Here is a 10,881-nt window from a genome sequence, read left to right as displayed (position 1 = left end):
TAGATATATTTATTTCAGAAAAAAATGATAGCGAAGGATACTTCCAGATGAAAGAAACGAAGAAGCTTTGTCAGACAACAGTAATATTTCACTTGACACCTTCTTTACCTCTTCTTCATCTCTAGAAATGCTACATTTCTGGCATGCATAAGCCTTCTTTCCTGGAGATGTTGAATAGAGATAGAATGTAAGATAAAGAACAATTGCTTATGGTTTAGTATTTTCTTTGTTGCATCTCTTCATTTATTATTTTCCTAATTTCCAACCAACCCGAGTCAGGCAGCAGAAAGCCATCACACTTTTGGTCCTTGCATCTGTATCCCTCCAGGAGAGCATCTTCCTCAGAATCCTGTAACATTGACGAAAATGTAACAGAGCTCTGACTTGAAATTTTGTAGCAAGGTACATATATATCATATATATGTCATGATTTTTTTCTGTATTTTTCACATGTTATAAATGTGCTTGTTAGTGGCCTAGTACACTAGCAGAACCTCAAAGGTGCTAGTGCATATTATATGCCCCCGTCAGATGTTAATTTCCTGGGGAAAATAAAAAAGCGGGGAACCAGAATGGAAAACCTTAATACATCGGGTACATGTGCAGGTGAAGAAGTACTGCTTGAGATCATTGTGTCTCTTCAAAGTGGTTGCTGCAGTTTCGATGTAACTTATTGATACCTGACAAAGCATATTCATCCAACATTCTCCAGAATGAGAGGAAATGTAAAGAAAAAGAAAGCATAGCATGCATATTAACAAATGAATGACGAAGGCAGAAGACCAAAAAATAGATTCCTTACCTCAGTATAGCTACTCAAGGGTTGCAACGCGCGTACATATGCAGTCCGACCCTCAAAAAGCAAAACTGCATTTGGTACACAACTTTATACCAAAAAAGGGTAAATACAAATACAATGATTTAACAAATGATCAAATCTGAGAGAAATGCTAAACAGGTGAACAAAAGCTCAGATACTACCTGTGGTTAATAATTGATATAGCAGGAAACAGTCCAGTCCCAAGGGGCCTCAGTTCAGGATCACATATGGTATGAGCATTGCAGGCGAACTGCACACATGTAGAAGACAATAAACCAATCACACTTATTTCATAAATAAGTTATGTATCATAAGGTGTCATGTGGTGCTACCACTACCACCGGCACGACAAGGCTAGAGCTCCGACAGTAAGTTGATCAGTTACTGTCGGTAGGGACAGGAAACAAAACTGCAGGTGATGGGAAAGCCAGGTGGATGTTGCAGGCCGACATAGAGCTATCTTTTATTTGCTTCCTTCCAAGTTAATATATTTACTTCCAGTTACATTTGAGGTTTGATTATATCACTTTGTTAGGGCCAGTCTTTAAAAGGACTTGGGCACAGTTTTATTATCAAGCAAGAAATAATTAACAAGAAAAGGGAGATTTGTCTCCGAACCCAGCCCTTCCCACAGTTGCACACCTGTACTTGGGTCGGCTGCACTGCAATCACGGCACTGCCCAAGCCCAGGGGGTTGGGTCTAAGGCTTCCAATTACAGCTAAGATCTCAAGCACGTGACAATACACAATGCCAACTTCTGTTTACACAAAGGACTAGAATTACAGAAAATGACTATGCTCTAAAACAAACTCCAATCATTCAAGGGGAAGATGCCCCTCGGTGTCCTTATAATAAAGAAGAGTCAGGCACCTAGAAATGCGACAACGAAAGGTCGGAGTCCACACCTTGTGAGGCATAGCTACCATCCGAGCATTCACTCGATCTCAACATGGCCATGGTCTAGGCGGAGACACACTTTAATTTAGTGCTTTGCTATCAGAACATTGGGCATTACCTTAGAAAAAGTATGTGCAATTTCCTTCAGATCAAGTTCAAAATATTGAGTGTTTGATGCCCTTGTGTTTCTATACTCTTCATTGGAAAATGATCCAAACTATTGATAGCAATGACCGAAGAACACAGCAAATTGTATAACTGGGGTAGAATAAGTATTACGACAACATGAGAGAGGTGTTTTAGCTCCCAGGTCCCCTGTGTCCAATTTTTTTTTAAAAAAAATCATATTTCAAAGTTTCATAAAAAATTGAAAACAATTCCACGTGTACCTATAGATGTGTTCTACATGATGTAAAAAAACGATAATAACTGTTTTCATTTGTGGGGTGCAGAAACAACAAATATGTGGATCTATAATACCGAACAGCGTCTATTATAGATCCACATACATTTCTTTTTTTGTGTAGCCCTTAAATAAACATATTATCAAATTTTACAGGTTAGTAAGAATGTATATGTACTTGCATAAAGAACTACATTTTTTTTAACTGTAAAGTGTGCTTTTCGATTTACAAAAAGGGCTCATTTCACAATATTTGGAGAACACACGTCTTTTCTCCAGTAGCATGCTGGTTTATCTACACAGGAAGTATATAGACCTGATTTTACTCTACTCAAACAAGACCATATGAGTCCTTGGTTACTTGAGATATCAGGAAATTAGGACTTAACAAGGGAGGAAAAGGCGGGGCAGAGGTGCTAGCTTGGCTAAGATAGAAAGTTTTGATGTGCATGTAGATTTGGTTCTAGTGCCACCACCCTTTTCGAGATCTGTCAGGATTAGCAAGTTCTAGGACATCTCTGAGGGGTTCAGACCAAACACTCGATCTCAACGTTCAGAAATTAAAAAGCTATCAGAGTAGAGAAACACAAAGGCATCAAACACTCACAATAACACCTGAAACCAGCTGTTTTCATCAGCATAATGCATCGCATAATTAATTTGAATCTCTGTCTACCATAGCAGTTAAAACATTTAAGATCCTAAGGACAAAAACATATTATGGGCAATTGGGCATTACCTTAGAAAAAGTATGTGCAATTTCCTTAAGATCAAGTTCAATTGAAGGGAGAATCAGCTGCACAAGATTGGCCATCTGAGCATAGAGGACCAATTGATTATCATCAACCTTCGAGATGTCTATTCATGCGAAGTCAATCCAACACTCACAAAGCATAATCTTTATAATTTATCATGAATCAATGTGTCAAGTGGGCAGGATACGGGACTCCAACGCATCCACTAGATCGTAGTTATCTGTTGCTGAAGATGGAATGGCCTGGAAATACAAGTAGTATCAAGCTAACAGGATGCAGCTAACACTGATGCACTGAAAATACAGAGGTACTGTACAGAAAGTTTTTGTCAGGAATAGACCAAACCAGCCCAATACCTTCTCGCTTTGCAGTTTTCTTCTTAGTATAAGCTTCACCATCAAACAGATTGTAGGAGTAAGCATCTTCTTCCTTTCCTCTGTCAGCGCTGAGATGGCTTGACACTCAAGTTGATGCAGCTTCCATTCTTCTTTCTGCGTAACAAAATTTCACTGAAAGAAGTGACATCACTGAACGCATAACAATCAGTACAAAGAATATTTACGCATGGCCACAGAAGTATGTATCTGTCCATCAACAACGTGAAACAATTGAAGGGCAGAGTCAGCACCTGGCACACGCTCCCACAGTACCAAGCTACTCGACAAACCGAGCACTTCCTCAGGTTGCCGGAGGCGAAGCAGTGGTCGCAGCTCGATCCAACCGAAATCCTGTTGGGCGTAGAAGCATAGGGTTCTTGGCAAATAATGACCTCCCCTGCAAAACCGCCGGAGAATCCCACCACATGAGCTTGATTATACATAAACCAGCGGGCCAAGCTCGACTCAAGGACCAGTATCGTCCATCCCGGCAACAACTACGTGTGCCATTCATCTGGGCATTTCACCGAGCGGTTCGCGGGCAGGTCAGCGTATAGGGGCAAAGAACGGCTGCGACCGAGGGAAGGGAGGGCGGGGTTACCGGGGAAGAAGCTGCGGGAGGCGACGAGGCCGCGGCCCTTCCCTGGAACGGAGGCGACGGCGAGGCCGCGGCCGGCGAGCTCGCGCTGCAGCTGCTCCGCCCACGCCGCCATCCCTTGCCGCGGGGACGCTCCGCCGCTTGCTTCACCGGACGCTTGAGAAATCATCAGAGCAGAAACAGTTGAGCCCCACCGCGCTGGAAGTAGTGAGGCCGACTTAACCGGGCCAGACGGGCTACCTGACTGATTAAAGCCCATACCGAGTACTAAAACTGGGCTTCGGCCAGGAGGCCCTGCTAGCCCAACCAGCACGGCGGCGGCATTTGTGGCAAAAAAAAAAGGTTTTGCTCCGTCGTCCTGCTCGCTCGGCTTCCATTTCAAAATTTGGGGGCTCCGTCGCCATTCCCTCCTGCCCCAACCCCCCCCCCCCCCCCCCCCCCTCGCTCCGGCTCCCCGTCCCACGGCCGCCGCCGCGCCCGCGCCGCACCACCGCGCGCGTACAGCGCCGGGAATCCGCCGGCTCCGAGCGTCCCCCTCCGCGACCCCCGGAGCGGCCGCCTCGAGCTCCGGAACCCTAGGGCCTCTCCCCCACCCGGTCCGCCTCTCCGGCGAGATGCCGCTGGGCCCCACCGCCTGCCCCGACGCAGCCGATGGAGAGGAGGGGTAACTTCCTCCGCCCCCCGGCCCCCGACGACGCCGCGGCCGCCGGCAGGAGCAACACGTTCCCCGCCGCCGGGGACACGGGCCACACCAACCTCACCTCCTCCTCGGGCTCCTCCTCCTCCTCCACCGTCACGGGCGACCCTCTCGACTTCCTGGGCCAGATCCATGCGGCCTGCAAGCGCCAGAGGCCTCTCGGTGAGCTCAGCCACACCCTAGGCCTAAGCGTTGCTGCTTCCATCTAGGGTTATGCATCTAGTTCAACGTTTGTCACCTGCAAATCGAACCAAGTTAACACGCAGTAGCTTCAGGACACGGGAAATGAACCTGCAAGTAGATCCTGACTGTTAGTGCTAGCTCTACTTTTGTTTGCGGATGGTGAGCTGTGATGTGCTTATTTTGTAAGGCTATGTCAAAAAGACGTTCTAGAAAGTCTATCAATCGGTGTGGCAAATTAGATTGAAGCGAGATATTGTTTGTTATCCGAGGGTTGTAATATCACATTTCCTCTCAGTTGCTCCGCAATGCAATTGTATATTCACTGCAGCTTGATTAAGGAAAAAATGGTTTTAAAGTTTCAGACTTGAGCTCAGTTTTAAAATCCTAGAAATTAGTTTGATGTTTTTTTTTTGCAAAATTCCTATGCGGTTTGTATCTCAGATTTCCGTCTATATGGAATCTAGACCTTTTCTTCTCATGGATTATATTAATTTAGATTCTGTCTATACGGAAGCTAGACTTTTCTTTAGATAGATTCCGTCTATACAGAGTCTAGACCTTTTCTTCACATACTAGAAAATATTTGGAATAAATGAAATATTGTAATGTTATATGTGGAATTTTAACATAAAGCTGAGTTATCGTCCTGGTAAAAAAACATTTTTGTGGTAGGCCCTGTTCCCGGTAAGAATTACAGTTAAATTGTCTTTCCGATTCTATTCCCTGTCCCTGCTACAGAGAAAGATGCTCGTTTACAACCGAATTTGTCTAAAATGCGTTGTCATCTTGTTTTAACTTGAACTTGCCTCAGGTACAACACAGCGTGCAACTCGTATCCTGTTGCCTCGAGGTGAGGGGCCAGCAAAAGCTGGTACCAGCCCTTCTGTTAGAGAGAGTTCTGGAGGAATGGCTATGCAGAAGCAGAGAGGCGTGCTGGCGGCCTCCAGGTTGCAAAAGGTGTCACCTGATCAAAAGGATGTTAACGCTGGTGCAGGAGTACTGGCATCAAATCAAAACGACATGTTGACTACACCTTCCATGTTGAGTACTATCACAGATGGCCATAATCAGATTGCTGGTCAAAACGACCAGCAGAAGAATGAAATGGATGTGTTTGTGGACAGGAATAAGTCGTCGTTAGATGTTTCTTCATCTCGGATCACATCTCGAAATGCATCAGTGGCCGTCGGTTTCAAGAAAGATCAGTTTTATTCAGTTGGCGATTCACACTTAACTTCTCAGGGTAAGATTCCTTTTTTGACTCTGGCTATTTTGTAAAGTTAAATGCAGACCTGTTTCTGTATTTAGTTACCGGTTTACATTGCAGGTGAGAATGTAGGAGTAACCACTGACAGTAGAATGGACAGTATGTTGTCTTATCTGCATTCTGTTTCATTGTCAGCAGGAGATAATTATCATGTGGCTCAAGCAGCACATGATCAAGGCGGGAAACATCAGAAGCTTGAGCTAGCTGGTGCACCAGTTGAGATGGATGTCAAGTATGATGCAGCAAATTTGCCTCAAAAAGGGACTGAAGAAGCTTGTAATCAGAATCATGGAGAGCCAATGACCCGTTGCTCTGTCGTTGGTTCTTCTGTTACTGCTGTATCACTACATTCAGGGCAAAATACACGAGTTCCTCAGAGTAGCCGATATGCTTCGCCAATGCAGATGCCTGAATGTACAGTGGAATCATCTGCAGCTATACCAGGTAGTGTCCCTCCCAAACAGCAAGAAGCTGCAATGCCATCAAGTGTTGGTGATTGGAATCCTAAAAACCATCAGGTTCCTAATACAACGGACAAAGCTGCCCCTGGCAATGGAGGTTTGCCATCCCAAGGCCAAGGGTTATCTGCTAATGAACAATCTACGTCTGCCAAGGATGGGGGTACTTCGCAAGCAAACAGGGATCAGAAGGAGCGCCGAAAAAAGGGTTATGATCCTGAACATTTCTTTAAGGTGAACGGGAAACTTTATCAGAAACTTGGTAAAATAGGTTCTGGTGGCAGCAGTGAAGTTCACAAAGTTATATCAATGGAACGTGCAATATACGCCCTGAAAAAGATAAAGCTTAAAGGTCGTGACTACCCGACGGCATATGGCTTTTGCCAAGAAATCGGTTACCTAAATAAGCTGAAAGGAAAGAGTAACATCATACAGCTAATTGATTACGAGGTACTGGTATTAACCTTATCTCTACTAGTTTTGGGCTGCATATAACTTGATACTTGTACACAGCATCTCTATTGAGTTATCGGACTCATTTTCTGTGTTCTCGGAGTATTTTATTAAATGCAGAGGGATGCTATGATATTTTAGTTTATTTATTATGCCGTACAGAAAATTAACTTCTATTGTCTTTGAACTCGAAGCTTCTTGTTCCCTCTGCTCCTTGTATTGTCTAGAACTTCTCTCGTAACTTTTGCCCTTCAGGTGAATGCATAACAAAATCATGTCGTTTGAAATTTCCATTGCTTGATATTTTTAAACTTCACTGCCAGGGGTTAATGTTCACGCATTCTATATTAGTTTACAGAGGGAGTAGTATTTAGCGGCAGCACTGTGCACAGGATACTTTCACTGTATATTGGAAATATTATCTAATCTGCCTAAGGCTTTTGGCATGTACCAGGTCACTGATAAAAATTTACTTAAAGAAGGCCCTATCTCACCTCGGGATGGAAAAATTAAGGATGATCAATACATTTACATGGTCCTTGAGTTTGGCGAAATTGATTTAGCACATATGGTTGCTCAGAAGTGGAAGGAGAGGAACAACTCAAATATGAAAATAGATGAAAATTGGCTGCGGTTTTATTGGCAGGTAACCTTTATTTAATTCGATTTAAGTAATAGCATAAGGCTTGAGTAGAGGACAATTAGCTTAACTATGAACTAGAATGTAGGTGGATACCTTTGATGCAAGCTTTTCTTCCCAATCTTCAAATCAACATTAAAAAGTTGTTGCAGTTTACTCGGTGAACCAAATCTTGTTAACTTATTTTAGAGTATTTTATCAATTTATCTCAGAAATATTGTTCCAGTTTTTTAATTGCATTGCCTCTTCCCAACTGCTACACAATTTTCCATTGTTCATTTGTATGTGTCCTGCTTAGGTTAATGTTCACACATTCTATTGAGTTACTGTGCTTTTAAAGTTTGTACTAAGCCCCAATACATCTTATGTGCAATGTAGGTTAATATTTTATACTGATAGAGCTGGAAGTAATGTAGTCGACTATGATATACTTCCTCCTTCCCATATTATTAGGCGTATTAGTATTAGCACGAAGATTAGCGCACCAATTAATCGCTAGTTGAACCATCGTAGAGGGAGGCAATCACGGCTCAGGAAAAAAGGAAGGATGCATGCACGATCTCTTTTGACTACCTCCATGAAATTAGCGATCCTCAATAACTACTCAAGAGAGGAGATTGGCTGCATTTGCCTTACATATTGGGATTGCATGAAAATCTAATGCGCCTAACAAAATGGGAAGGAGGGAGTATTGCGTAATATTGGCATGTGCAAAATTTTAAGCATGCATGTGTTTATTTGGCTCTGTTAAACATATACTTGCTCCGTCCCAACATGTAATGTGTAGTGATTCATTGAGACAAGGCTTTGACCAATAATTAATTGATTAGTGTGTGGTTGTGTGTGTGATATATAGAAATGCAATCATTTCTAATAACATCAATTTTATGTCACATAAACCACATGTCTTTGTTGGCCCAAACCTTCTCCTAATTAATCAAAATACTCCTTGCATTTTGGGGACGTCGGTTGCTAGAACCTGTGCCTGCATTATTAATGATGAATATTTTCAGATAAGTGGTTATTTCATTCTGAATTTCAAAAATCCTAGCGCCTTCTCAAATTTACCTTGTTTTGTGATTCAGCAAATGCTTGAAGCAGTCAATACAATACATGAGGAACGGATAGTGCATTCCGATCTGAAGCCTGCAAATTTTATGCTTGTGAAGGGATCACTGAAGCTAATAGACTTTGGCATTGCCAAAGCTATAATGAATGATACGACAAACATTCAGCGTGATTCTCAGGTACCATGGGATGCAACTTGCTTTTGCTCGTTTATTTCTGCCATTGCATATACTTGTTGTATTACTAAGAATATTACTGACCAATCACATCAAGTTTTGTTGTATCTGGCATGCTAATCTTTGATCTCTCCCTGTAAAGCGCAGGTAGGAACACTTAACTACATGTCACCCGAAGCATTGCTATGTAATGAGCAAGATTCAAGTGGTAACGTTTTCAAGTGTGGTCGGCCAACTGATATCTGGTCTCTTGGATGTATTCTTTATCAGATGGTGTATGGTAAGACACCATTTGCAGACTACACGACTTTCTGGACCAAATTCAAAGCTGTTACCGATAGGAACCACAAGATCAGTTATGAACCGGTCGACAACCCATGGCTTATTGATCTCATGCAAAGGTGCCTGGCCTGGGACCGAGATGAACGGTGGAGAATACCTCAGTTGCTTCAGCACCCGTTTCTTGTCCCTCTCGTGCCACGGGATTTGCCTCCCATCAACCCTGATCCTGATCCGTGCAGCATGCTGATGGACCAGCTCAGACCACACTGGGACAATCCCGAGGTTGCCAGACTTTGCTCCGAGCTTCGAGACGTGATTGCAAAGTGTGAGGAGGATCAAAGCAGTCAAAGCACTAGAAGGTAACACAGCATAGCGTTGACGGCATGTCGAGGTGTGGCGCGCATGTTACAGCTCAGCGTGCGCCATCTTCTCCTTGAGATCAAACATCAATTCCAACGGTTCGATAGACAGCTACTGAGGCACTGCAGGTGTTGGACAAGATTCGCGGCTGACCGTCACCGATTTTTATGGCTCATTGTGTTGTCACGGAAGTTCAGCACTTCATTGAGGAATTCCATGTATGTGTCGTGCTGAGGTCGTCGTTGGTGTATGTATGCCCTCCTCTTCGGCTTATTTTGTTTGTTCCTAGAACAACCGGTAATCGGGCTGACCGTTTGTGACACGAGGTTTCCTTGGTAGGATTCTTCTTCCTGTTAGATGAGGAACTAGGCAGGTGGTGCTTTAGTCTCCCTTTTGTCTGTTTGTTCCTGAATTTAGGTGACAGCGTCTGTTGTAATCTGTATGTAAATAGCACCTGCATGATGATGAGTTGGGGTCGCAGGGAGAGGGAGGCGTTGTTTGGGTAGTGGGGTGGGCATTCTTGGTGCCCGGGTGTTAGGAGGAAGTTGATGCAAACAATGCCATGGCAGGACTCACTCACTGATGTTAGAATTGAAGGTATTTAGCTGTATGTTGTTGGGCGCAGGAAGCATCTTCCCTAGCCGCGTTTGATGATGATCCGTCGGCGTTTGAGGTATTGTTGTGATCAAACCAACCGCAGGAATCATCCCGCTGGTGCTGGTTGTGGCTTGTGGGCACAGTTCTCTTGTCTGTGCTCCAATATGGGTTGATTATTATGTTTTGTGCTAGTACGTACACGAGTGAACCCATCGCACGAGCCCACAGCACCTTATGGACTGTCCAAGCACGATTTTTTAGACGGACGAGCCCCATCTGGTGGAAAGAGTTGGTGCTTTCCACTTTGCAGATGCAGATGCAGATGCAGCAGCACATGCATTATCTTTTGTAGTAATCCAAGTGCAAGGGCACATGAACGAATAATGCTATCTATGCTCAGGTACATACGTCCGCTTCTCTCCCCCTCGGTGCAGTGGCCAGCAAGCCGTGACCCATATCACGGTCATGGCAGCGCTGCTCAGCTCTCCCCTCTGTGGCTCTGTGTTCGCCATTACTCGCCTAGTACCACACAAGCGGCGTACGCAGGAGGCGATGGTCAGGGAGCCCCGGGAGACGGGCCGGCCACGCGTATGCCGAGTGGTGAAAATGCACTCGCTCGGTTTGCTGCGTCCGCTGTCGCGCCAAAATGTGCACGTCAGGCCAACTCCAGCGCGTGACCCATCCTGTGGGTGCGTTCGTCTGGTGCAGAACGGATAAACCAGACGGCCCAGCGCGCGAGCGCGAACAGACCTTTGTTCGTTTTCTGTCCATTTTTGAACCATCCCGGCTCAAGTTTGCGTCGTTTTGGGGGTGAAATGGACAGCGCGCGGACGGGCGGGACGTGCACTC

General features: G+C 44.5%; 2 protein-coding genes across 4 annotated transcripts; one reads left to right on the top strand and one right to left on the bottom strand.

Moving 5' to 3' along the window:
• Nucleotides 1-8: 8 nt before the first annotated feature.
• Nucleotides 9-4,047, bottom strand: LOC125550344 (histone-lysine N-methyltransferase ASHR1-like). Its single transcript, XM_048713322.1, has 10 exons — nt 3,855-4,047; nt 3,505-3,650; nt 3,233-3,367; nt 3,064-3,118; nt 2,861-2,979; nt 982-1,070; nt 803-884; nt 582-680; nt 271-349; nt 9-161 (listed from the first exon to the last, which is right to left on the bottom strand). Exons 1-10 carry the CDS (start codon nt 4,018-4,020, stop codon nt 10-12), a joined length of 1,122 nt encoding a protein of 373 aa, XP_048569279.1. The 5' UTR covers nt 4,021-4,047; the 3' UTR covers nt 9.
• A 251-nt stretch (nt 4,048-4,298) lies between these two features.
• Nucleotides 4,299-10,094, top strand: LOC125550343 (serine/threonine-protein kinase MPS1-like). Of its 3 annotated transcripts, none has more exons than XM_048713321.1 (6): nt 4,299-4,710; nt 5,543-5,974; nt 6,137-6,906; nt 7,364-7,555; nt 8,635-8,796; nt 8,941-10,094. In XM_048713321.1, the coding sequence occupies exons 1-6, from the start codon at nt 4,503-4,505 to the stop codon at nt 9,436-9,438; spliced, it is 2,262 nt and encodes a 753-aa protein (XP_048569278.1). In that variant the 5' UTR covers nt 4,299-4,502; the 3' UTR covers nt 9,439-10,094. The 3 variants fall into 3 exon arrangements, with proteins under 3 accessions (XP_048569278.1, XP_048569277.1, XP_048569276.1); XM_048713320.1 differs by having other exon boundaries at nt 6,134-6,906; XM_048713319.1 differs by having other exon boundaries at nt 6,059-6,906.
• Nucleotides 10,095-10,881: the final 787 nt, after the last annotated feature.

Source organism: Triticum urartu, chromosome 4 (genome assembly GCF_003073215.2).
Source record: "Triticum urartu cultivar G1812 chromosome 4, Tu2.1, whole genome shotgun sequence".
Taxonomy (NCBI): Eukaryota; Viridiplantae; Streptophyta; class Magnoliopsida; order Poales; family Poaceae; genus Triticum; species Triticum urartu.
The sequence above is the reverse complement of the archived record's forward strand: the minus strand, read 5'-3'. Positions and strand labels throughout refer to the sequence as shown.

Excerpts from the sequence above, each read along its gene's own strand:
- LOC125550344 (XM_048713322.1), bottom strand. The coding sequence starts at position 4,020 with ATGATTTCTCAAGCGTCCGGTGAAGCAAGCGGCGGAGCGTCCCCGCGG. Across the intron at positions 2,980-3,063 it reads AGTGGATGCGTTGGAGTCCC|ACATCTCGAAGGTTGATGAT; the intron begins GTATCCTGCCCA and ends TCGCATGAATAG. Across the intron at positions 350-581 it reads CATGTACCCGATGTATTAAG|GATTCTGAGGAAGATGCTCT; the intron begins GTTTTCCATTCT and ends TCAATGTTACAG.
- LOC125550343 (XM_048713319.1), top strand. The coding sequence starts at position 4,503 with ATGGAGAGGAGGGGTAACTTCCTCCGCCCCCCGGCCCCCGACGACGCC. Across the intron at positions 4,711-5,542 it reads CAAGCGCCAGAGGCCTCTCG|GTACAACACAGCGTGCAACT; the intron begins GTGAGCTCAGCC and ends AACTTGCCTCAG. Across the intron at positions 6,907-7,363 it reads TACAGCTAATTGATTACGAG|GTCACTGATAAAAATTTACT; the intron begins GTACTGGTATTA and ends GGCATGTACCAG.